Raw genomic sequence first — 24,669 nt, forward strand, 5'->3', positions numbered from 1 at the left:
CTTGGGGTTAGCCTGCCCTGGGGAGAGAACATGCCACGTTTTGGACTTGCTGCTTGATGTTCTGTAGCTGGTGCCAGAGAAGCCAATAAAGCCCCAGAACCCCTTCGGTTCCTGTGTGTGATGCATAGCTGTCAACCGTCCCTTATTTGGCGGGAAAGTCCCTTATCCCAGCGCCATGTCCCGCTGCTGTCCCTTATTGATGATGTCCCTTAAATTTCCCAGGTTTCAAAGGAAGCAGCTCCTCTCCCTCCCTCCCTGCCGGCCAGGGAGGCTCCAACTGTGTGGCTTGGCTGCGTTGCTCACCGAATAAGGAGTCTAAGAACGACTGGGGGGTGGAGCTTGCATGCCTTGTGCCAATCAAATCGGCCGCGTTGCCTGGGGACTCGCCTTTGCTCAGCGCTTCCCAGCGGAGAGGTGACAGTGGTTTTCCTTGCTGCATCCCCTTTGCCGGGTTGCTGCGCTGTGGGAACCACCGCTTGAGGCTTCGTTTGGCTGCTGGCTGGGCTTTCTGCCTTTGGCTCGGAGGGGCTCAGAAGATGAACATACCTGTGCTTGGAAAATCCCTTATTTTGACAGCTGATCCCTTATTTCCGAGGCTGATGGTCCCTTATTTTCAAATCTGTAAGTTGACAGCTATGGTGTGATGCAGGAAATTGCAGGAAATTCTTTTTTTGCAGGAAATTCCCTTATTCCAGCGCCGTTTCCTGCTGCTATCCCGGATTGTTAGATATCCCATACCCATATCACCTGTCCCCGGGACAGGTGAGGCTGCTGATCCCTTATTTTCAAATCTGAAAGTTGACAGCTATGGTGTGATGGACTTGGAGAGAGGGCTGGGGAAAGTGACCCCCTCCTTGACCAAGAGAATAATAATAATAATAATAATAATAACAATAATAATAATTTATACCCTGGCCATCTGGCTGGGTTTCCCCAGCCACTCTGGGCAGCTTCCAACAAACACTAAAATACAATAACCTATTAAACATTAAAAGCTTCCCTAAACATGGCCAAAACCCATTCATCCAGCTGGGAAAGCATGTCGGAACACAAAATGTCTTTAATTATTAGCAGCTAGATATTACCACAAAGCAGCCACTCAGATTTTGGGTGTATTGAGGAGGAGAATTTGGAATTAGTAGGAGGGAAAATAAGAATATTCGATAGGAGGAAAAGGAAAAGGGAAGTAGATAAAATATCTAGTCATATGTGGTGGGATTGTCCGCTAGTTAATGAATTCTGGAAACAGACTGGTATAGAAACAGTGGGAATTGTGGGTAGGAAGGTGGAAATATCTAAATTAATGGTTCTTATTAGCCTGAGTAGCACCGAGTTAAAAACAAAGGAGGAATGTAAATGGGTAAAATTGATGGTAATTGCAGCCAGACAGGTTATAGCGAGTAACTGGAAAAATGCAGAAGAGCTAGAGGTGAACCAATGGAGGAAAAAACTGAAAAATATTATAATTTTAGAATATCTAACTGTGAAGATACACAAAATAAAAGGGTTTAAGGTCAGTGAGAAGGAGGAGGATTGGTTTGAGAAAATATTGAATTATTTGGGCAGGTTTGAACAATTTGGGGCAATTAAAATGTTAAAAGTTAAATAAACCTTGTGGAGGGAGGAGTGTTAAGGTATATAGAATTGTACATATGGTTGATTTGAATATGTTATTATTGATTATGTATATCCAATGTATCAGCTGCCTGGGGGGTTTCACTGTTTGTTTTCACTGTTTGTGTTTTGGTTGCTGGTAAAAAAAAAAATTAAAAGAAAAAGAAGAAAAGCAGCCACTCAGCTGCAACCTTCCCCAGAAGTGAGATTCCAATCCTCATCATTCTGAATACATACAAATTTTGTCATCTGGGCTCTAGTGGCCACATCAGCCACGCAGAATTCAGCGGCCAGGTTGCAAGACGATTTGAGCATATTGCACGGATCCTGGTCCGGCTGCACTGGCTGCCAATTACTTTCCGGGCCCAATTCAAAGTGCTGCTTTTGACCTATGAAGCCTTAAATAGTTCAGGACCACAATACTCTTTCCATATGAACCTACCCGGACCCTGAGATTGTCATCTGAGTCTCCTCTTTGTATGTGTCCCTTCTGATGGGCACGAGAACGGGGCCTTTTCTGTGGTGGCTTCGTTTGTGGAATGCTCTCCCCAGAGGCGCCATTGCTATATGATCTTCAGGCACCAGGAAAAACCATTCCTTTTTAAACCGACCTTTGGCTTTTACCTGTCTATGGGTAGGATGTTTTAATCTATTTTTAGAAAAAATAGAATTGTCTTTTAGATTGGCTTTTTCATGCTTGCGTGTGTTTGGTTTTGCTGATTAAAGTATTGTAAGTGCTGTGGCAAAAAAAAAAAAGCAACTAATAAATTTATTTAACACTTAATAATATTTTTTCCCAATTATATTTTATTAAATTTCAACTTTTTAAACTATACAATCCAAACACAATTAATCTTTTCTCTTATTTTTGTTGACTTCCCACCCTGTTTTTCAGAGCTGCTCTTTCTCTCTGTTATAATCTAATTCCTCCTGCTGCTCATTGCTCAAATCTTGCTTGCATGTTCATCATACTATAACATTTATTTAAATAGTCCGAAAAAGGCAACCGCTATTCCATAAGAACACACACCATTAGCTTCTCTTAATCCTGCTGTTAATTTTGCACAGGCAAATAATGTATCCTCATAAGGAGCAGAATGAAATTCAAGAGCTCTTGTCCGTCTCAACTCGCACCTTAATCCTTGGTAACCTTGCCAATTCTTGCAGGAGGACAAAACAAATATTGTTCCACGGGGCGGCCAAGCTATTATTTAAGCATTATTTCCTTTGTGCGCTTTGTGAGCAGAGTGTTTTGAAGCACTCCAGCCCTCATTGCTTAGATACTAGCTGGGTCTGAACACAGCAGAGAAAATCTCTGTGAAGAAGGGACACTGAACGGAGCCCCGGAAAGCAGGAAATCTGCCACACAATACGGATTTGGTGGGGCCACACAAGCTGAAGGGTCCCAATCCTCCCAAAAAATTATCCGAAAGGCAGACTATCTTTCAGAGGTGGGCAACGCCATCCTTGCATCTTTCCTGGTCTCCCTTATCGCCTCCTTTCCCATCATCTCATGCACAGAAATCAGCTAAGCAGTGGTCACCGAGATCAGCTGTGCTAGAGGTCAGCTGCGTGGAGGAGCAGGAGGAAAGAAGCATCTCTCCAGAGCTCAGCTGCTTCGCTGGTGAATGAGCACGGATGCTCGTTGCGCTCAGCTCCCACCAGTCGCTGCGTTGCTCCCTGGAAGAAGACGACAGCCATGATGCCAGCCGGCTGGAGCCCCCATGAGACAATGAGGCCGCCGCACATCGTTTGGGCTGATCTCGTGATCCGGGTCCCTCTGCACCAGGGCCGGTCCAAAGGTAACCCCTGTGCAACTGTACATGTGCTTGTTTTTGTTTCGTTTTTTTCCTGTTTCAATTTTCATCTGTCATTACAGCTGTTCTCTCTGCAGCCTGCAAAGGGAAATTTTTTTAATGTTTAATTTTTGTTATGTTTTTATATATGCTGGAAGCTGCCCAGAATGGCTGAGGAAACCGAGGCAGATGGGTGGGGTGAAAATAATAAATTAATAAATCATTTTTTACTACACTGCAAAATGAAATGGAAAAGAATATTATCTGCCATTTCAGTGGCACCCAAAGAGATGCAAGATGCGACCTTTGCGGCAGCCATGAAGCAGCACCCAGGAAGCGAGGGTCACAATTTGGGCCAAAGGAGCAGGAGGACACATCTGCCCCAGCGCTGCCAGGATTGCACCCGAGGAGCCGAGGCGGAAGACAGAAAGGAGCCCATTGCCCCGGCCTGCCATGCAGTGCCTCCCTCGTCCGCTCCAGAGAATGGAGACTCTCGAGAAAAACGGGCCGTCCGAACGATCCTCGTCGACCTGAGACCCATCCTGGAGAAAGCGTTGGACCTCTCGGACTCTTCTCCAGAGATGTCGGAGAGAGACTCCCAAAACGATGAAGAACATCTGCAGAGTGGAGATCTCCCCACTGAAGGAGGAGGACACAGCTCAGAAATGGCCACAGCTGCTTCCATAGATACCAGCATCCCTGAGGACATCTTGCCACCGCTCCCCAGGGCTCCCTTCCGAGCACCCAGTGCCCACGCTGAGAGCACCCGCAAGGCCCCCGAGATCTGTCCTCAGCTGGACGACTCGACTGAGCTTGAGGAAACCACGCTGCTGGCCGCGTTGACCCATGAACCGAAACTCAGAACAGCTGATTCCTTGCCTAAGATTACGCCGCAAGAGCTAGGAGAAGACCACCTATTGCAATCAATCAAGGTAAATTCACACACCCAGTATGGGTGCTGCTGTGACCCAGGTCTGTCTGTGCATGAGGATGGGCTTTCAACCAGGGATGAGCAGATTTCTTCTTGGTACCCTCACCATCCAAGCCTGGTTGCTTAGTGCAACCGGAATGCACTTTAAACATGCTCAAGGGAAGACCCTTGCAGCTGTCCCTATTTTCCAGGTACAGTCACATGTTTACAGAAACCGTCCTGGTTTCTGATTTGATCCCAGAATGTCCCGCTTTTCCTTAGGATGTCCCTATTTTCATCAGAGAAATGTGGGAGGATATGGAGGTTATGCGACCCTTGAAGCAAGGAGATAAGTCAGATAAGTCACACCTTTAGAAGACATCTGAAGGCAGCCCTGGAGAGGGAAGTTTTTTAATGTTTAAAATTTTATTATGTTTTCATATGTGTTGGAAGCCGCCCAGTCTGGCTGGGCCGACCCAGTCAGATGGGCAGGGTATAAATAATACTATTATTATTATTATTATTATTATTATTATTATTATTGAATAGGGCATTCCTATTTTCATCAGAGAAATATTGGAGGGTATGCCCTTGTCACTGTAAAGTCATGCCTCTCTCCCTACCTTCTTGGGTCAAGCGTTGGACATGCCCCCAATTTAAAACACCATCTTGCCTCTTTCTCTTCACACCCCCCCCCCGCTTTCCTGACCCACTTTCCCCAGCCTTCTGCCTCCCCCCCAGACTTCCATCTCCCCACGCAACTGCTGCTACAGAGGCTGCAGGAGACAACCACCAGCCGACATCACTCGCTGATCGCGCAAGTCCTGAGTTCGCTGCGGGAGGAACTCTTGATGGAAGAGCAGCTGCCTCTGGATGGTGGGTAAGGAGACTTATTTCTCCCAGGCGCACAAATGTAAGATGGGGCACACCTGGCTTGCAAAGGATCTAGGGTCTTAGTGGACCACAAGGTGAACAGATTCATCCTCTCTCTCTCTCTCTCTCTCTGCACTTCCAGGGACAAGGCAAGCCCCCTCCTGCAGCTGCCCAGCATCAAAGCTCCAGAAAGGAAGAAGGGAGGCCAGCATTTCAAGCCCAGCCAAGTGACCACTGAAAGGATGCTTGGCAAGTTCACCTGGCGCAGGTGCCACAGGGCTGTCTATGGGGCTGGCTCAGCCCCACAAGCCAAAGACCTTTGAGTTGCGGCAAGGTCTTTTATTAAAGATGATGTTGCTGTTGTTACAAAACAAACAACTTAAGATCATTGGTTTCTATGGGTCCATTCTGACCCATAGAAGTTTTGCTGATAACAGGGGTTTGAACTGAACTTTACTCTGCTCAGAATAGAACCCACTAAAATTTATCGACCCAAGCCAGTCAATGTCTTTGAATCTCAACAGCTCTACTACTGAAGCTGAACCAATTATGTTGCAAGGTTAGATATATATAGATATATATAGATATATATTCATGATTGTGGGGGGTCTGTTTTTTTCTTAAATAAATAAAATAAAGTCCAGTGTGCTGGCTATACTTTTTTGCTTTTTGGACCTTTGACTGTGACTGTTCATAGAACTGGAAGGGACCCCCAAGGGTCATCTAGCCCAACCCCCTGCGACGTGGGCTTCGAAGCCAAAGAGAGAATCCCAAGCAGACAGCCATCCAACTGGTTTAAAAACCTCCAAGGAAGCAGAGTCCACCATCTTTAGACAGGTTTCCTAACCACACAATCCTATCCACATCTACTCAGGCAAAGGCTGAGCAGTTACTCCTAGAATAAATGTGTACAGGATCAGGGCCTGAGCAGCTGCATAAATTCTGGATGCAAGTCTGTAAACACACACATACCACATTTCATTATTCTAGTGGTGAAAGCACACCAGATAGCATTCTTTCCAATTTCAGTCCCTCTGTATGTTTTTCTCTTTTGGGGGCATTCATATTCTGCCTAGTCCGCCAAGGAGTTCAAGATGGTTCTCCTCAACAACCCTTAACTGTATCCACAGAACATTAAATCGGATGTAATTTCACACTGATCCGTTAAAAATTTGGAGATACCAATAAATATTAATTATTAAAAGGCGGCGATCGTCCCCCAAGGTCCCACCCACGGAGCTTCGTGGCTCAGCTGGAATTTGAACCCTGGCCTCCCATATCAGAGACCGATGCTCTAAGCCAGGCATAGACAAATTCCGGCCCTCTAGATGTTTGGGACTACAATTCCCATCATCCCTGACCACTGGTCCTGTTAGCTAGGGGTGATGGGCATTGTAGTCCCAAACATCTGGAGGGCCAGAGCACTAAACCTTGCTGCCTCTCTCTTGGACTCTCAGCTGCTCACCCATCACCCTTATCCGTGGAGCCCCTGTCAAGATCTTGCCCGCTCCCAACGCCTCTGTGATTCTATGATATAAGAGGGAGGATGGTTAAAGGAGCACAACAGAAACACACAACGAAAATGTGTTCCCTTCCAGATTTGTTTATTGAGAAATATATCGTGAGAAACGGGCTGCCCACCCCACAGCCCTCTCTCCCCGCCTCCAGGGCAGCTCACACGTAGAACTGGCACCCGAATTTCATTTCTTCCTGCTTGCTCTGCGGGTGCAGGAAGTAGAGCTCGTCTAGCGTGGGGTTTGTCCAGCGGGTGGTGTGGTAGCGGGATTCGCCCACCTGCAGGGAGGAAGAGGAGAAGCTATTGACAATCTGTCGGCCTCACCTGGGTCAGGCAACAAGGAACTTAAAAGAACAAAAAAAACAACAACACCCAATATCCTTATGATAAGTGATACCACCTCTGACCACTTATTGTGGGGGCACTGCAGCTCAGTCTGGCAGCTTCCTTCTTTGGTCGCTTGGGAAAGTCCCTAAGCTCGCTACAGGTGAGCGCTAATTCAAAAGAGGACGCTCTCAGTCCACTGTACAAGGGACTTGGCTCTTTTAAGGCCACGGGGGTGGGAAAGTGCTTGAGCAACCCCATTTTTTTAACACTGCACCCCAGAAGCAACCCCAGGCTGGTCCTCACCTGCCAGTCAGGGACGTCCTTCATGATCTTGGCTTCCTCATCCAAATTCTGCCGCAAGAGGCGCAGGGTCCTTTAGGAGGGAAGACGAGAGACGGACAAGAAAGCGAGGCACAAAATGAAAACAGCCGAGTTGCACAAGTCTGTTGATTTCAATGGATCTACTCAGGTGTCAGCAGGTTGTTTCTGCGGGTTGGAGGCTGGCTTATCTGCATTTTTATTTGATCCATCGCTAATTATCACAGCAACACCTGCTTGGGGAAGGACCTGGGTATAACTCAAGGATTTTGCAGGCTGCTGGCCACTAAGCAGAGGTTGGGTGACCATTTGTCATGGATGCTTCAGCTGAGATTTCTGCATTGCAGAGGGTTGGACTAGATGCCCCTTAGGGGTCCCTTCCAACTCTACAATTCTATGGGGGAGAAACCTAAAAAGCTGGCAGAGCCAGTGCTTTGACTCCCAGACTATAATTATTTCTGAGGAGAGCCTGGGCCCCCGCTCTTTTGATGGAGCGTGGGTACTGTCATGCGCAACATTGATAAGACTCTCCCAGCTCAAACAAGCGAATGGAGCAATAATGAGGCTTTCGAGTTCGCTTGCTATAGATGAGCATAGAGACAGCCAGGTAATGTCGAAAAGCATGGAGCAAGAGGCTGGGCACATCTTTCCTTTCCTTTGATAGGGTCCCTGCTAATCACTGGCAGTTTAAATAAGCACACACTTGCATTAAGAGCTAAAGGTTGCATCTTCGGCTAAACCTCTTCTGTGTTTTAGAAACTGAACGAGGGCATTTGCACATGAACGCTGGCGAGCTGAACGAAGCTTACTCCCAGGAAGCTGTGCAAAGGATCACAGTCCTACTGACCCAAATAACACAGCAACACACGATTATTAATAACAACAACAACAATAATCCATTTTCTTACCCACCCTGCACCTTCAGGTCCCAATCACAACAATTTAAAATCCAATATTTAAAACACTTCAATGGTTTTAATGATGCAAACCACCTTGATATATATTTTGTAATTGATGTAGCAATATACAGGTTTTAAAAAAAAGAAATAAGTACACACTGCCCCCTGGTTTGTTTATGGGTGTGCTTACTGGATTCAAGGCAAATACCTGCGTTTGGGGCTCTCCTCAGGGAGGGGCGGTGCCACAGCGGCTATCACAACAAGCCCCCTGGGCTTCTAAACCCACCACAACTTTACGAATTCTGAGGTCTATGTCCATAGAGAAAGGAAGGACCCAGGAGGGGCGGGTCACTTGCTTCAGAGGAATCCCATGGGATCCACACATACCTCCGGTCGTTCTCCGCCAATAGAAGAGGATAGATGGCAATCCGTGTCTCCAGATCCTCAATGTTCAGACGTCTGGCGAAGGGAGAAACACAACAATAACAACCCCCTGCCCATCTGATTGGTCCAGCTTCTGGGTTTGACAATGGGGAGGGAGGAATCCTGTTGCGTTCTGCGCATGCAACAACAGGTGAATCCTGCCCCTTGTTTCTCTTTTCCAGCAGTACTCTTTAACCAGGGTTTCTCAACCTTGGGTCTCCAGCTGTTTTTGGACTACAACTCCCATCAACCCTGGCAGTGATGATGGGAACTGTAGTCCGAAAACAGCTGGACACCCAAGTTTGAGAAACGCTGCTTTTAACGTCTTAGTGGAGTGTTATATCCCCATGACATTGGTCACTAAAGTTGATAAGTCTGTAGCTGCTTAGTGTGCGTGAAGATGCACCAGAGTCAAACACAGAGGAAGGCATCTGCAAGGAAGTTGGGAATGGACAGAAGGCTGTCTCACTAGGGTGGTCCATGCCCTGGTTATCTCCTGCTTGGACTACTGCCATGCGCTCTGTGACTTGGAAACAGCCCTGTTTAGGGAAGTTTTTTATGTCTGATGTTTTATTCTGTTTTTAATCTGTTGGGAGTCGCTCAGGGTGGCTGGGGAAACCCAGCCAGGTGGGTGTGGTATAAATAATAGAAGATGGTAATAGTAGTAGTAGTAGTAGTAGTAGTAGTAATATAATACCAGTCCTGAAAGATCTTCACTGGCTCCCAGTCCGTTTCAGAGTCCAATTCAAAGTGTTGGTGCTGACCTTTAAAGTCCTAAACGGCCTTGACCCAGTATACCTGAAGGAGCGTCTCCACCCCCATTGCTCAGCCCGGACACAGAGGTCCAGCTCCGAGGGCCTTCTGGCGGTTCCTTCCCTGTGAGAACTGAGGTTACAGGGAATCGGTGGCTCAATGTCCAACCCTCATTGTACAGCATGAGACTCTTAAATCTCAGAGTCATGGGTTCGAGCCCCATGCTGGGCAAAAGACTCCTGCATTGCAGGGGGTGGACTGGATGACCCTTGGGTTCCCCTCCAACCCTACGATTCTCTGACCGCTGGCTGCTGGGAGTCCAATGGAAGGTGGGCAAGTCTGATGTGGAGGCTTAGATTTTGCAAGAGAAAAGGGTCGTTTCAGCTTCTTTCATCTCCCAAGCAGCATCTACTTAGCAGAAAGGCTAGAGAAACTCACCTCCTCTCTCGGTTCCACTTCACTATACTGTAATAGCCGACGATGAGGGTCCCCAATCCAATTGCAAAGAGGCTGTAGCCTGGGGAAGGAGAAACACAAAACAAAAGGGTGAGAGCATTCAGCAATTGCCTATACGAAGATCCCTTGAATTAAGGTTACTAGTCCACATTGAGGTTCTGGCTGCTTTGACAGCTATTCCCTTTTGGATGGCGAAATTAAGCTGAGCAGCTGTTCCAATGGCCAGTTCTAGTACTATAATGCTCGACCGAGTAAAGATTATTGTCTTTGTACCCAAAAACTGATTCTGAGCACTCCCTATCATTTGTGAATTGCATATGCATATCATTGATTTACTGAACTGGCATGTGCTGCCTTAACAAAATGTTTGCTTATAGGTTTTTCCTTGTACTTTTAGGGGAATTTTTCATTGTTATTTGGTTGGCTTTAGATGCTGCCCTGTTTGGGCTTCGTTTGCAGAACGAGCAAACAAATGATAGCCCCTGAACATTTTGTCTCTCCCAACCCTTTGGAGAAGAAAAAGAGAGTGGGACTTGACCTCTATGCAGTGGTACCTTGGTTCTCAAACTTAATCCGTTCCGGAAGTCCGTTCCAAAACCAAAGCATTCCAAAACCAAGGCACGCTTTCCCATAGAAAGTAATGCAAAATGGATTAATCCGTTCCAGACTTTTAAAAACAACCCCAAAAACAGCAATTTAACATGGATTTTCCTATCTAACGAGACCATTGATCCATAAAATGAAAGCAATAATGTACTCCAGTCATACAATCTATCAATCAGTAGCTGAACTGGGTTCTACACAGTCACAAAAACAAAAAGAGAGAGCTGTAAAAACATAAATGCAAAATAAATAGCAAAAACAAACAGACCTCAGCGTAACACTCCAAACAAAAGTATGGCACTCAAATCGGAAGCATAACACTCCAAATGGAGCATGTTTGGCTTCCGAAAAAAGTTTGCAAACCGGAACACTTGCTTCCAGGTTTGCAGTGTTTGGGTTCCAAGTCCCTCCCCCACCCCGGTAAATCTTTATTGGTTTAAAATACAGATGTAAATGATAATTTACAATGAAGGTAAATATAGAAAAATTCAGTACAGAAGAAAAAACATCATGACATAAGAGTAAGAAAAAAGTTAAAAAGACGAAAAAGAAAAGAAAGAGAAGATGAAGGGAAACGGGAAACATTTATACAAAATCATGTTCATCAAACAAAAATTTCCGCTTAAAACTTCCAATCGTTCTCATTATACTGTTTCCATTACCCTGGTTTTGTCGCCCAAAAATGAATGAAACGAATACCTTAGTGGGATAGATGAGAAAGGATATAACGCAAAGCTGAGATCCAAGTTGTTTGAGAACCAAGGTCCCACTGTATTCCCAGGACACGAGGTGCCCCTTTCAGAGGAATCCTGGCCCCCAGGCGACCCTCAGGGGTCCCCCCCCCATGCAGGGGGCCAGGCTGGGGAGGGGGGCAACTGAGAGTGGACCCCGCCACAGGTGGCAGCCAGGACCTGTCTTGGGGGTGGGCAGGGAGTTAGGTATTTCTCTTGTTTTCCTTGATTTGGGGGATGGCTCCCCCCCGCCCCTTTCTGCCCCAGCTGCCTGAGCCCCCTCCCCCCACCTCCGAGGGACCCAGGCGTCCGGGCGCCTCCCTGGGCGGGGCGGGGGAGGCCCGACTCCTCACCCGAGAGCCCCCTCCGGGGCAGGTTCCTCTTGTAGTCGATGGGGCCGTATCCGCCCGGCGGCGGCATGTCCTGCTTCACCTTCCCGGCTCCCGCCGCCATCTTGGAAGCGGGACGAGAGCTCCTGGCAGCGGCGCCCTCTGACGTCAGAGCCGCCGGCGGGCGCCTTGGCGTGACGTCGCCCTGCCGGAGCAAGCGGAACCCCGACCGCCCTCTCCGCATTACCGTAACCACACGAGCCGAGGCGCGCGGCATTCTGGGGAGCAGGGCGCATCCCCGCCCTCGTGGCTCTTAGCCAAGGGCTGCAACTGGAAGACAAAGACGTTGCTCCGCAGGGAAAGGGCTTTTTCCGCGCCCGCGGCTGATTTCCCTGGCTTTTTTCTGGCCCTCGGAGGACCAGTCTGGATAGCTGGCCTTGGTGAAGATTTGACTTTTTCATCCCCAAAAAGTTTTTGATTTGAGTTTCTACTGAAATGAGGCTGCATTTTAATGTTGTATTTTAATCTTGTTTTTAAGCTGTATTTTAATCAATTGTTTTTATACCTGGTGTTAGCCGCCCTGAGCCCAGTCTTGGCTGGGGAGGGCGGGGTATAAATAAAATTATTGTTCCAGTTACAGATAGGTAGCCGTGTTGGTCTGCCATAGTCAAAATAAAAAAAATCCTTCCAGTAGCACCTTTAAGACCAACTAAGTTAGTTCTTGGTATGAGCTTTCGTGTGCAAGCACACTTCTTCAGATACACTGAAACAGAAGTTGCCAGATCCTTCTATATAGTGAGAAGGTGGGGAGGGGTATTACTCAGAAGGGTGGTGGGAATGGGAGATTGGCAGATAGCTGAGATGAGCCTGCTGACGACTCTTAACGACTGTAATAGGTCTTACAGGAAAAGGCAAGGGGTGAGAAGGTGAGAAATGGCTTAGTCATGTATAATGGGATAAGAATCCAATGTCTTTGTTCAAACCAGGTCTCTCCATGGTTTTAAGTTTGGTAATGAGTTGCAATTCAGCAGCTTCTCTTTCAACAATAAAAATTGTTGTTGTTGTTATTGTTGTTATTATTATTATTATTATTTCTGGAGGCAGTGGAAGACAGGAGTGCCTGGCGTGCTCTGGTCCAGGGGGTCACCCGAAGAGTCCGACACTACTAATCGACTCAACAAGCAGCTGATTTCTGCATCGCAGGGTGTCGGACTCGGATTCAGTGCCGGATTTACGCATGAACTCAATAAGCTCTAGCTTAGCGTCCCGCTCTCTTGGGGCCCCCATAATATTGAAAGGAAAAAACCACTGGATGTAGATTTCCGAAATATAAGACAAAAAAAACCAATAAAATAAAACTTACATGCAGCAACCATGTTTTGTGTTGTGTAGGCTCTAATAATATTAAGCCGCTACTCTGGGTGGCTTCCAACAAAGACTAAAAATACATTAAAATGTCACACATTAAAAACTTCCCTGAACAGGGCTGCCTTCAGATGTCTTCTAAATGTCAGGTAGTTCTTCATCTCCTTGACACCTGGTGGGAGGGCCTTCCACAGGGCGGGCGCCACCACCAAGAAGGCCCTCTGCCTGGTTCCCTGCAACCTCGCTTCTCGCAGAGAGGGAACCGCCAGAAGGCCCTCGGAGCTGGACCTCAGTGTCCGGGCTGAACAATGGGGGTGGAGACGCTCCTTCAGGTCTACAGGGCTGAAGCCGTTTAGGGCTTTAAAGGTCAGCACCAACACTTTGAATTGTGCTCAGAAACTATGATGTAAGTAATAGGCCCCGCCTGCTTCCTAAAATATCACTGATTTGCTCATTTCTATATACAGTGGTCCCTTGGTTCTCAAACTACTTTAATCCCTTCCCGAAGTCTGTTCCAAAGCCAAGCTTAATAATTATTTCACTATTAATATACTGTACTTCTTAATTGTATTTCAGTTCAACAATTATTTTGATAAAATACATATTTTGCTATGTGCAAATGGCTTGAGATACCTATGAGGCCCATAAATTACCATATAGCATATATTCAACACAAAAACAGCGGCAATTTGTTGTTGACAAAGGACAGCTGGACATATAAAGAGCCCCATTACCTTCAGGAGCTCAGGGCCTCATCAAACCTAAATCCGGCCCTGATTGTAACTGAAATAGAAAGAGGGGAAGTTGCTTTTTTATTTAGCGCATCAAGCCATTGGGCAGCTCTGCAGGGCTCCACGCAGAGAAAGGGCTTTTCCCCGCCCTCAGCTGATTTCTGCATCGCAGGGGGTCGGACTAGATGACCTGTGGGGTCCCTTCCAACTCTCCCATTCTGTGATTCTCTTTACGCGAGGAGACCATCAGCAGGGATTGAACCCGGGAGCTTCTGCATGCCAAGCAGGTGGGCAGCGGTCTCCCTCTACCAGCCACGCCACCCCGGCCCAGCCTTCAGAGGGCTTGCTTTTCAGGAGAAAAGGATAAATTTGCCCATGTGCAAAAAAAGTCTTAACAGGTTCAGGCAGAATATTGTACGTTTGGTAATGTTTCGGAACAAGTTCAATGATAATTTTTTTTTTTTTAATTAATATCCCTAAATTAAGTCGTGTGTGCTTGTTTCTCAATCTGATCCTTTTCCATGGTTTTGTATGTTTTGTGGTATTTCATGCATTGTGATTTGCTGCTATTTTATTGATTAGTTTAGTAATTTTTAAAAACTATTTAATGCTCTGGTTCATGGGGTCACGGAGAGTCAAACATGAGTAAGACAACTAAACAACATTTAATGATTATTTGCTGATAAAGGTAAAGGGACCCCTGACCCTTAGGTCCAGTTGCGGACGACTCTGGGGTTGCGGCTCGCTTTACTGGCCGAGGGAGCCGGCGTACAGCTTCTGGATCATATGGCCAGCAGGACTAAGCCGCTTCTGGCGAACCAGAGCAGCGCATGGAAACGCCGTTTATCTTCCCGCCGGAGCAGTACCTATTTATCTACTTGCACTTTGATGTGCTTTCGAACGGCTAGGTTGGCAGGAGCTGGGACCGAGCAACGGGAGCTCACCCCGTTGCAGGGATTCGAACCGCTGACCTTCTGATTGGCAAGTCCTAGGCTCTGTGGTTTAACCCACAGCGCCACCCGCGTCCCTTTATTTGATATTTCGCTGTTTATTACATTCTAATGAATTACTGAATACTGCTTTAGTTGATACAAATTGTTTATTTAAAAATTATGTCTTAATCATCACTTTTTTGTATTGGGTCAGATTGTCTATTAAGTGTCTTATATTTGCTGTCTATTTTGTTGTTTCTTCAGTTATTCACCTTTCTATAGAAATATAGAAAGGCGGGATGCAAATTAAAAGTGAAATGAAAATGAAATGTCAAACTTTATGCTGTCTTCAACCTGCTGTAACAGTATTCCTTTATTATGCCTTTCAGTTTGTTTTGCACACACGCACAAACACATATATACAATTTTGTTTTTTTTAAAACCCCAATATTCCCATCAGCATCAGGCAGCATGGCCAGGGATTGTCAGGAATGATGGGAGTTGGAGTCCAACAATGTGAGGCAGTGTGGTGTAGTGGTTAGGGACTAGGGTCCAACTCCCCCTTCGCAGCCATGAAGTTCACTGGGTGGGGCTTTGCCTCTCCCCACCTAAGCCTACCTCACAGGATTGCTGTGAGGATGAAATAGAGCTCCTTGGAAAATAAAGGCAGTATATAAATGTAAATAATGATAGTAATGATAATTAATAAATAGCCTACGTCACAGGGTTTAAACGACTCCTCAAAACAGCTAATGTGGAGACAGAAATTAGAAGCAGCCAGTCAGATCATCAAGATTTCTGATGTTAACAGAAAGGGACAAAGGGCAGATGAAATGAAACTGGGCTAAGGTACTGGATGCTTTTTTGGGGTGTGTGTGTTCATTTGCTCCCGATTATTTTTAAATAACTTCTACAACTATACGAGGCAAGTCCTTGCCCTGCTTAGTTAGAAGCCCTCTAATCCAACGCCCCGCAGTGCAGGAACCAACAGTTTAAGGATGTTCTTACTTCTTGCCGGTTCTTAAGATTTTAAATGCACTCTGTGCACGTTCAGAAATACTCAGAACACTCCCTCTCCTTGGAGGTTTCCTAAACAGAGGTTGGCTTGCCATATGCCAGGGATTCTTTAGCTGCGGTCCCTACACTGCAGAGGGTTGGGCTGGATGACCCTCAGAGCCATCTTCCTACGCTACAATTCTGTTGAGCTGAACTGGAACTAGTAAGGTTCTAGACTACTAAGCCCACTGAAATGAATAGGTAAAAATAAGCCACGTCCTTTTAATTTCTATGGGTCTGCCAAGAGTGGGATGATCTGCACTTGAAAAATTGGTTTATTGGCTTGTTGGAAATAACCGACCCTGCTAGGTAATCCTGTCTTTTAGGCCCAGTATCCCTGAAGGAGCGTCTCCACCCCCATTGTTCAGCCCAAACATGGAGGTCCAGCTCTGAGGGCTTTCTGGCGGTTCCCTCCCTGCGAGAAGTGAGGTTACAGGGTACCAGGCAGAGGGCCTTCTCGGTGGTGGCACCTGCCCTGTGGAATGCCCTCCCAGCAGATGTCAAGGAAATAAAGAACTATCTGACTTTTAGAAGATGTCTGAAGGCAGGGAAACTTTTAATATTTGATGCTGTATTTTGTTGGAAGCTGGGGCTGGGTATGAGAAATTTATTATTATTATTACTACTATTATTAGAACCAAGGAGGTGCCCCCCGCCCCCCAGTTTGGGAACCACTGTTCTAGTCCTTAAGAGCAAAGTGATAGGGCATGAGCAACGCCAGTCTCTGATGACATTTCTCCAGGATGCAACTTGTTTAAAAACACACCCCCCCCCAATTTTCACCAAGTGTCTTCTAGATATGTCACCCCACCCCATGTCATTCTTCATGTCAGAAAAAGCCCCCAATAAATTGTGCTAGTGATTTTGCTGTAGCTTAGGAGGAAGGCATGGGGATGAGAGCATGCCAAAGGATGTTTGATCCAGACTTGGTAATGGGGAGTTCAGAGATATCTGGACGGCTCTACAGAATGCTGGCTAATTCCCAACGCTGGATCCAGTTCTTGGCTACCTGGGCAACACAGATTTTCTGTAAAGAAAAGGCCCAGGACAGAGGATGCTGAATAAAAACAAGCACCTCCTCAGTGGCTCTCTGGGATTTTTGGCACGGAATCCTTTGCAGCCCTGTGTAGAGATGCCAGGGATGGAGGACAGCTGAGGTCAGATACAACCTAATGGTTTCAGGTGGTCTGTTCCATGTGTGACATCGCTGGACCCTTTAGACAGCAGTGCCAGATATCGTGTGTGTGTGTGTGTGTGTGTGTGTGTGTGTGTGTGTGTGTGTCTGTTGGGTGTTGAGCTAGGACCCAAGAGAGACCAGGGTTCGAATCCTCCCGTTCAGCCACCAAGCTTGCTAGGGGTGACCTTGCGTCAGAAGCGATCCCCCTCAGCCCTGGCCGACCTCGCAGGGTTCTTACGAAGGTGAAGATGGGGAAGACGGGCTTCCTTGAACTCCATGGGGGGGGGGAAAGGTGGGATATTATAACATAGAGACAGGTCCATGTAGAATAGTTAAAACCCAAATATCCACACTTGTGGGGAGGGGAAGAAGAAAGAAAGAAAGAGGAATTATAAGGAGCTTTTTATTACAATGCAACAGTCATAATCTGAAGAGGGGACCCCCCCTCCTCACTCCCCCCCCCCTGTACAGCAATGGTTGTTTTGTAATTTTTTTTGTATTTTTAAAAATTTATTTTAAATTAAGTATCTAACTTGCTGCTAACAAAATACCAGACTGGCTCCCCACTGCCCCACCTGCCTGAAAAAAAGAGAGAGAGGTTCAACTGCATTAACCCTTCCCCACCCCTTCCTCTTTATATATAGATATATATATTTATATATTTATATAATTTTTATTTTTTATTTTGCAACGAACCCCTCTCCTATCAGCACTAGATCTAGTGCCAACATGTTGTTAGGAATAAGTCATTTTAAAAACGGGGGCTGTAATTACACCTCTAGAAAATAAAAGTTTTTTTTTTTTTAAACAACCTTAAAAACACAAAGAGGGAACAAACTGTAGGTGCTCCTTTGATTTTAAAGCTTGGAGTATTCTGTTTTTTTGTGTGGGGTAGGGGTGGGGAATGCAATTTAAAGCAAAAATAAAGGTTACCCAAGGTGCTACTAGAAATTAAACATTTGGGGGGGCAGGGGGGAGAGAATTTGCTTCTTGGGAGGAGGAGAATGAAGTCTGGGGCCCTGTGATCCGGGTCTGGGTTGTGCTTTGAGGACAGCGACCAGCCCTGCGGAAAACTCTTCAAAGAGTACAAAGGCCATTTTGCACCCCCCCCCCAAAAAAAAACTGGTAGCAAACGGCGGCTGAGGGAGGCTCTATCTCGTGGCACAGCCGAATCAATTTTCTCTCCCACTCCCCTTTTCTTAAAAAAAAGCGCCTCTCCACAAAATTTCCTTTTCCAAAATCCACCGGACCTTTTCTTTACTCCAGGTTGCCTAAAACTGCATATGGCTCCTGGAGAACCAAAGTACAACTCCCCCCCCCCCCCCGGCCACAGAAAGCGCACGGCGGGAGGAGGAGAGGGGGTGGGAGGGACCCAGTAGAGATTTAAAAATAAAAATTAAGAAAAAATTATACATCTCTTCTTCCTTGATCCCTGTTGGGATGTTTGAGGTGGGGAAGGGGGAAGAGAGGCTCAGCCCCCCTCCCCACAGTTCATTCTCTCCAGATGAAGGGAACTCCTTTTAAACTGTCCGGTAAAGTTTTCGGGCTATCAAATGTCCGGGGCAAAACAGCTATCTGAGACAGGATCCTGTTTATTTCAAAGAAAGACAAGACAGGTGCGCCTCCGACCCCCCCCCCTTGACGCAAAACCCCCCCCCGCTGAGTCCTGTCGCTCCACATCTTCGGGGGCGGGGGGGGGCGGAGAGTCCGTTTTGCATTTGTTCACAACATAAGTTATCAGCGGGTTTGTCTTTAATTAAAAAATAAAACCAACAACCCTAAGAAGCCACTCATGCCCCCTCCACCGCAACAACCCCCTCGCTGCCCCCTCCGTTTATCACGTTGCCACCACGGGAATTGCGGGGGGGGGGGGGGGCAGAGCAAAAACGAAAAAGGCAGGGCTGGAGCCAGTCCGTCCCCTTTGCGGATTTCTCTCTCCACAAGCGCTGGGTCCCAGTTCCACTTTCCGTGAGCGGGAAGAAGTACATCCTTGATCGCTAACGACCGTTGTACGATCGCTCAGAAACGGAAATAATAATAATAATAATAATAATAACGACAACGATAAAATCTAAAAAGGAACTAAAAAAAAAAGCGGCTTTTTTTTTCTTTAAAAGGGAGGATGGGACGAAAGCAGGCGAGAAAGACAGAGAGAGCGAGCGCAAGTTTCTTGCGCAATTATTCCTCGTTCTGTACTACTGCTGGCTGGGGGGGAAAATGACATGTAACTCCCCCCTTGCAAAAAAAATGCTAATAAGAGAGACAAAATAAGTTTCAGGGTGTGTGTGGCCAGCAGGAAAGAATGATAAAGGGCGACTCTCCTCTCGAAGACAGCAGAACAAAAATGATAATAATGAAAATGCGAAAGTCCGGTTGCCTAATGTCCGTTGCAACCTCCCCGAGTGTCCGTTCCACCCTGCAGGGAAGTGTCGTTGCCCCCCTCTGCCGCCATTCCTTGCTGAGAGCGGCGCTGGTGGGAGCAAGCTTTTCCCTCCTGCGACCTTTGCAGGCGTGATCCGGGCGAGGCTTGAAAGCAGGCTTGCTGTTGTTGTCGTCGTTTTCCCCACCGGGTGGTGGGATGCTGGGCAGGTGGCGGAATCAAAGGTTGGGTTGGGGAGGGTGGGGGAAACGGGGGGGAAAAACAAGAAGAAAAAGGGAGAAGTCTTCCACTCTAGGCGGAGGTTCCTGCGTTATTTCCATGTGGCAGACTGAGAGATGGATCGCGGGGGGATCATGTCTAGGAGGTACTCACGCTGGCGGTCCACAGCCGAGGCGGCAGTTTTATGCACAGCGAGACTGGGGTTGACAAAGTTCAGCGTCCCACCTGGAGGGAGGGAAGAAAGAAAGGAAAGAGGGGGTCAGGGTGTGTGTGTGTGTGTGGCACAGCACAGGTCTGCACATACAGGGTACGTGGTAACTGACAATCGTTCCCGCTAATGGCAAACTCTGCCGGACCGTGTGGATGGTTTTGGAGGCAAAGCTCAGTCGGTAGAGCACGAGACTATTAGAGACTCTTAACCTCAGGGTCGGAGGTTTGAGCCCCACCTCGAGAAAGATTCCTGCATTGCAGGGGTTGGACAAGATGACCCTCGGGGTCCTTTTCAGCTCTACAATTCTACTATTCTATAAAAAAACATGGGGGGGGGCAGAATGCAAGGTATCAAAAGGATCAGTTACTGCTGATCCTTTATCATTTATGCTGGCAATGTGAAAAAGCACAAACCTTTTGAGTCTGTGGTTTTTAAAGAAACCACTAACATGGTCTCCACCCCCATCTTTCTGCCCAGACACTGAGGTCCAGCACCGAGGGCCTTCTGGCGGTTCCCTCACTGCAAGAAGTGAGGTTACAGGGAACCAGGCAGAGGGACTTCTTGGTGGTGGCACCTGCCATGTAGAACGCCCTTCCATCAGATGTCAAAGAGATAAACAACTACCTGACATTTAAAAAACATCTGAAGGTAGCCCTGTTTAGGGAAGTTTTTAATGTTGGATGCATTACTGTATTTTAATATTTTGTTGGAAGCTGCCCAGAGTGGCTGGGGAAGCCCAGCCAGATGGGCGGGGTATAAATAATAAATTATGATGATGATGATGAATTGTCGTATTATCCCTTTGCCGCTGAGCTACAGCCTCTCCCCCCCCCCACAAGCCTCCCAAAAGACAATGAGATTCTTTTCATCCATATGCAAATGTGAACCAATCAATTAAAAATTGCATTCCTGCACTGCAGGGGTTTGGGCTACGTGACCCTCTGGGCCCCCTCCCAACTCTACAAAAAACACAAACAATCATAAATCAAAGTTTTAAAAGCAGGGCCCTGAGAAGCCACCGAAAGAGCGAGAAAGCGTCCCAGGAGGGAAATTCTGCAAGGCGGTTTGGAGTCCCAGAATGCTTTGCAAAAGGCACGAAAGAAGAGAGAGGGGAAGACGGAGGGAGAAGTAATAATTCTAATTAAAGGAATAGAGAAGCACCCTTTTCACCCAGGAGAAGAAAAGAGAAGAGAAGAGAAGAGCCAGCCTTGCTCTGTTGGCTGGCTGGGCAAGGGAGCTCAGCCAGCGAGGGCAAATATTTGTTTTTAAGAGTGTTCTCGAGAGCGAGTTGTCTACCTGCGTTGACGAGAGTCTTCTTCCAAGTGCAAGCACTTCCTTTGCCGGCGGGTCTCTGAGCACGCTTACCTTGCCTGCCGCCAAGCGCGGCCACACTGGAGGCGGCGTTCTGCAACTTGGGCGACGGGCTAAATGCATGCAACACTCCGCGGGGGGTGCTGGCGCTGCGGGGAAGCTGGCTGGAGGCCTGGGAGAGGGAAAAGGGGAAGAGAGGAGGAAGGTGAGAGAGGCCTGAGCAAAAGTCCCGCTCTGTGCCCATGTGAGAACTTTGGGAAACTCGGGTCTCTGGCTGTTTTTGGACTACAACCCCCATCACCCTAGTGCTCAGGGATGATGGGAATTGTAGTCCCAAACCAGCCAGTGTTTGGGAAACACTGTTCTAGATCCGTAAGGATGATGGAGGTTGGGCTCATACTGCAAGCGGCTGGCTAGTGGAGTATTTCCTGCACGGGCCGGCAGCATCTCTCCAGGGTGTCAGACTCAGGTGTCTCTCCGCCCTACTGTGGATCGGACCTGGGACCTTCTGCATGCATAACAGGTGGCCTAGCCCTGAGTGGTGGTGCTCCAGGCAACACTCAGCCTACCCAAGTCCTAGGACCTTCTACAAGCACGGAGTCATGGTCATCCCCTTAAAATCAAAGTTAAGATCCCAGCCCTCATTGTTTTAAACAGGCAGAGAGGAAGCTGCCTGACACAGAACCAAGCTGTCGGTCCGTATGACAGAGGTCCACGTAGCACTTCCACTATATGCTGGAAGACACAGCTCTTTCCCCTGGTCCTTGGCACCCAAGAGAGGTGTGCGCATGCGTATTACCGTATTTTTCACTCTATAAGACGCACCAAGTTTTTGGAGGAGGAAAAAACAAAAATTTTTTGAAGCCAGAACAGCAAGAGGGATCGCTGCGCAGCCTGCATTCTCTCCATAAGACACACACACATTTCCCCTTACTTTTTAGGAGGGAAAAGGTGCGTCTTATAGAGCAAAAAATACGGTATATTGTAGCTGGCATTGTCTCGAGAGACAATGGTGGGCATCTCCGGCGGTGAAACCAAACTACTGGTGAGCAGCAGCTCCCTGGGGTGCAAGCCTGGGCAGTGTATCTGAAAGTCCTGGACTGCCCAGATGACAAGACCCCCCTCTCGGCCTCTCTGAGGGGGTCCAAAGGGAATCAGAGCAAGATGGTGGACACCAGCTGGGCTGCAGGTGGTGCCAGAAGGAGGCGGACAAGACGTCATCCAACTGTTTTAGGGACTCTACTTCGGAATTGTGTAGGGTTTATTCCCGAGCCTTTTCTTCTCCCAAAGAGAGAGGCAGGCAGCAAGGCAGCAGAGGTTAAGGATCTTTCTTCTATTTAATGGGCTCCCTTCCCAGGTGGACGAGCCCCATCTGCCCCTCACTTCCCTCCACAGCATGTGCAGAGACCACCTTCTGGACCACTGGACCCCTCTTGGTCTCATCCGCTCCATCCACTGGAGCCGATCTTCGCATGCAGGAGAAGCCCCTAACTGTGGGTTTGAGACCCATTGACTCCCCTCACCTGGTTTAGCTGGCCAGTCATTACACCCAGCCACCCCTCCCTATTTTAGGACCCACCCCTGTTCATCTGATTGCAAATTGTATAAACTTATTTTATTATTATTTATTTTATTACATCTGGAACATAGGAAGCTGCCTCCTACCAAGTCAGACCACTGCTCCATCGAGCTCAGTACTGTCTGTACAGTGGTACCTCGAGTTGAGAACTTTGCCCCAGGATGAGAACGGAAATTGTGTGCCGGCAGTGCAGCGGCAGCAAGAGGCCCCATTAGTGAAAGCACGCCTCTAGTTTCAGGTTTCAGGTTAAGAACGGACCTCCGGAACAAATTAAGTTCGTAACTAGAGGTACCACTGTACTGACTGGTAGCAGCACTCCTGGGATTCAGGCATAAAGTCCTTCTCAACCCTGTTTGGAAGCACCAAAGATTGAACCTGCGATCTTTTGCTTGCAAGGCAGGTGGTTCTACCACTGAGTAGGGCTGGGCAATATCTGGTTTGCAACATCGTGATATATTACCAGCTAAACATATACAATACATCACAATGTCTGAAATATTGTGGAGCTAGGTAGCGGCATTGGCTGGCTTCACATTGTGATTTTTTGCACAGCACACACACCATGATTTGTGATATATTGCCCGGTCACAAATTATGAAACCACTATGGACGATCCCTCCCCCTGCTTGGACGATCTACCAATTTATTGCCCTGCCCGACCACGGAGCCATATATCCCACCTTTTCCTCCAAGGAGAGCTCCAAGTACATGGCTCTCCTCCTCCAGGCCTCATCCTCCACAACAACCCTGTGAGGTCGGCCAACGATCTTGTATATTTATACCACTGTCACCTGGCACAAGTGGGGAAATGGCTCTCCCCTTGGGCCTGCAGAACAAACTAACTGGAAAGCTAAGTTGGATACAGCATGCTGCTGGTAACGCCAAGGTTGCAGGTTCAGTTCCTGTAAGGAACAGCTGCCTGTTCCGGCATTGCAGGGGGTTGGGCTAGATGACCCCCAGGGCCCCTTCCAATGCTACAGTTCTTATGAACTAAAAGCAAGAGAAAGTGCCGTGTCCCCACCTGCTTGAGCGAGTGATGCTGCTGTGCGATCTGCTCGGGTTTGGTCTGGACGGGGGAGGCCGCCTGCTGCAGTATCCGCTGCTCGATCTCCTGCTCCTGCTGGAGGGCCTTGACGAAGGCGGCCTTCAGCCGGCTGGTGTGCTCGGCTTTCAGCGCCTTCTTCTGGTTCGAGGACATGCATGTCTCGCACATGATGGAGCCGCTCTTCTCCTCCCGCCACCGGCAGGTGAAGTCCGTCTTGCACTGGACGCATGTGTAGGGGTCCTGAGAGGAAGGGGCAGCAGAAACCTTGCCTGCAGGGGGAGGGAGAAACAGAGTAAGTCAGCCCAGAAGAAGAAAAAACGAAACAGGACAGCCTTTCCCCACCCCCAACCCATCAATTGCCCAAAGTTGTGGGATGCACGCAGGTCACAGAATTGCAGAGCTGGAAAGCACACCCAAGCCCTGTTGGAAATTCGCCAGCTTGCGATGCCCAGGCACTAAGATGGCACCTGACTCTCCACCATCTGGAAGTGCCTGCCTGGGGATCCTTGGACCCGGACGGTTTTCGCACACTGATACCACATCCTGTAGAAGTCTATCTGTTATATTTTATCTGCACAATCAGAATGCATTTTGGGAACCAAAATGCTTTCATTGCGCAGGAGCAGTCAGGATGGAATGGGCCAATAAATATGTGGGCTGCCCCTGGATTCTTCTTTAAGTTCTCAAAGTTCTTAACCAGGCTCGAGGTTGTCATCTGAACTAGCCAGACGTTTAACTAAGAATCAATCATGGTCAGTCCAACATTTGAAAAATAAGACTTTAGAGCCGTCTTGCCCCCCAATGGTAACTGGACATTCCTTTCTGGCAACTGCAACCTTGGTTCAAGGAGACATTTGGTGCCTAGGTGACAGAAACCTCTGCTTGACAGCCTCAAGGAAAGAGAGCCCACTACCTTCTGAGAAAGTCTGTTCCACTGTTGAACAGCTCTTGCCCTCAGAAAGTTCTTCCTAATGTTCAGTTGGACTCTCCTTTATTGTCATTTGTAGGGTTACCATACGTCCGGGAAAACCCCAGACAGACACGTCCTCTTTTTGGAGGCCCAACATGTCAGATGGGCATTGTCAGGGAACTGCCATCAGTGCCGGAGGGAGAGA

At 47.7% G+C, this 24,669-nt stretch overlaps 3 protein-coding genes across 7 annotated transcripts in view; 1 reads left to right on the forward strand and 2 right to left on the reverse strand.

Annotated features, from left to right (window-relative positions):
• The first annotated feature begins 2,472 nt into the window (after nucleotides 1-2,472).
• LOC308467193 (uncharacterized protein) lies at nucleotides 2,473-5,841 on the forward strand. Of its 2 annotated transcripts, none has more exons than XM_080988652.1 (4): nucleotides 2,473-3,416; nucleotides 3,687-4,342; nucleotides 5,043-5,196; nucleotides 5,336-5,841. In XM_080988652.1, exons 1-4 carry the CDS (start codon nucleotides 3,314-3,316, stop codon nucleotides 5,422-5,424), a joined length of 1,002 nt encoding a protein of 333 aa, XP_080844778.1. In that variant the 5' UTR covers nucleotides 2,473-3,313; the 3' UTR covers nucleotides 5,425-5,841. The 2 variants fall into 2 exon arrangements, with proteins under 2 accessions (XP_080844778.1, XP_080844777.1); XM_080988651.1 differs by having other exon boundaries at nucleotides 2,821-3,416; nucleotides 5,043-5,200.
• Nucleotides 5,842-6,780: 939 nt separating this feature from the next.
• On the reverse strand, nucleotides 6,781-11,807 carry NDUFA13 (NADH:ubiquinone oxidoreductase subunit A13). The gene is made up of 5 exons (XM_080988559.1): nucleotides 11,573-11,807; nucleotides 9,868-9,946; nucleotides 8,641-8,712; nucleotides 7,340-7,409; nucleotides 6,781-6,987 (listed from the first exon to the last, which is right to left on the reverse strand). Exons 1-5 carry the CDS (start codon nucleotides 11,790-11,792, stop codon nucleotides 6,868-6,870), a joined length of 561 nt encoding a protein of 186 aa, XP_080844685.1. The 5' UTR covers nucleotides 11,793-11,807; the 3' UTR covers nucleotides 6,781-6,867.
• A 6,574-nt stretch (nucleotides 11,808-18,381) lies between these two features.
• The window catches only part of GATAD2A (GATA zinc finger domain containing 2A), a 36,905-nt gene continuing 30,617 nt past the window's right edge, over nucleotides 18,382-24,669 (reverse strand). For 3 of the 4 annotated variants that reach the window (XM_080988957.1, XM_080988956.1, XM_080988958.1), the window contains 3 exons: nucleotides 23,531-23,823; nucleotides 20,916-21,102; nucleotides 18,382-19,633 (listed from right to left, as the gene is read on the reverse strand). In XM_080988957.1, coding sequence (XP_080845083.1) covers nucleotides 19,500-19,633; nucleotides 20,916-21,102; nucleotides 23,531-23,823 — 614 coding nt within the window. In that variant the 3' untranslated portion in view covers nucleotides 18,382-19,499. The remainder of the gene's footprint in view (nucleotides 19,634-20,915; nucleotides 21,103-23,530; nucleotides 23,824-24,669) is intronic. The other variant, XM_080988959.1, reaches the window with a different exon arrangement.

The sequence above is a fragment of the Podarcis pityusensis genome (assembly GCF_964106645.2).
Source record: "Podarcis pityusensis genome assembly, chromosome: 18".
Classification (NCBI taxonomy): Eukaryota; Metazoa; Chordata; class Lepidosauria; order Squamata; family Lacertidae; genus Podarcis; species Podarcis pityusensis.

What these genes read in the sequence shown, in the direction of transcription:
- LOC308467193 (XM_080988651.1), top strand. Translation starts at nt 3,314, where the DNA reads ATGATGCCAGCCGGCTGGAGCCCCCATGAGACAATGAGGCCGCCGCAC. An exon ending in ACCTATTGCAATCAATCAAG is followed by an intron (nt 4,343 to 5,042) that starts GTAAATTCACAC and finishes CACTTTCCCCAG; the next exon opens with CCTTCTGCCTCCCCCCCAGA. An exon ending in CAGCTGCCTCTGGATGGTGG is followed by an intron (nt 5,201 to 5,335) that starts GTAAGGAGACTT and finishes CTGCACTTCCAG; the next exon opens with GGACAAGGCAAGCCCCCTCC.
- NDUFA13 (XM_080988559.1), bottom strand. Translation starts at nt 11,792, where the DNA reads ATGCGGAGAGGGCGGTCGGGGTTCCGCTTGCTCCGGCAGGGCGACGTC. An exon ending in GCCCCGGAGGGGGCTCTCGG is followed by an intron (nt 9,947 to 11,572) that starts GTGAGGAGTCGG and finishes CTCCTTCCCCAG; the next exon opens with GCTACAGCCTCTTTGCAATT. An exon ending in TTGGCGGAGAACGACCGGAG is followed by an intron (nt 7,410 to 8,640) that starts GTATGTGTGGAT and finishes TCCCTCCTAAAG; the next exon opens with GACCCTGCGCCTCTTGCGGC.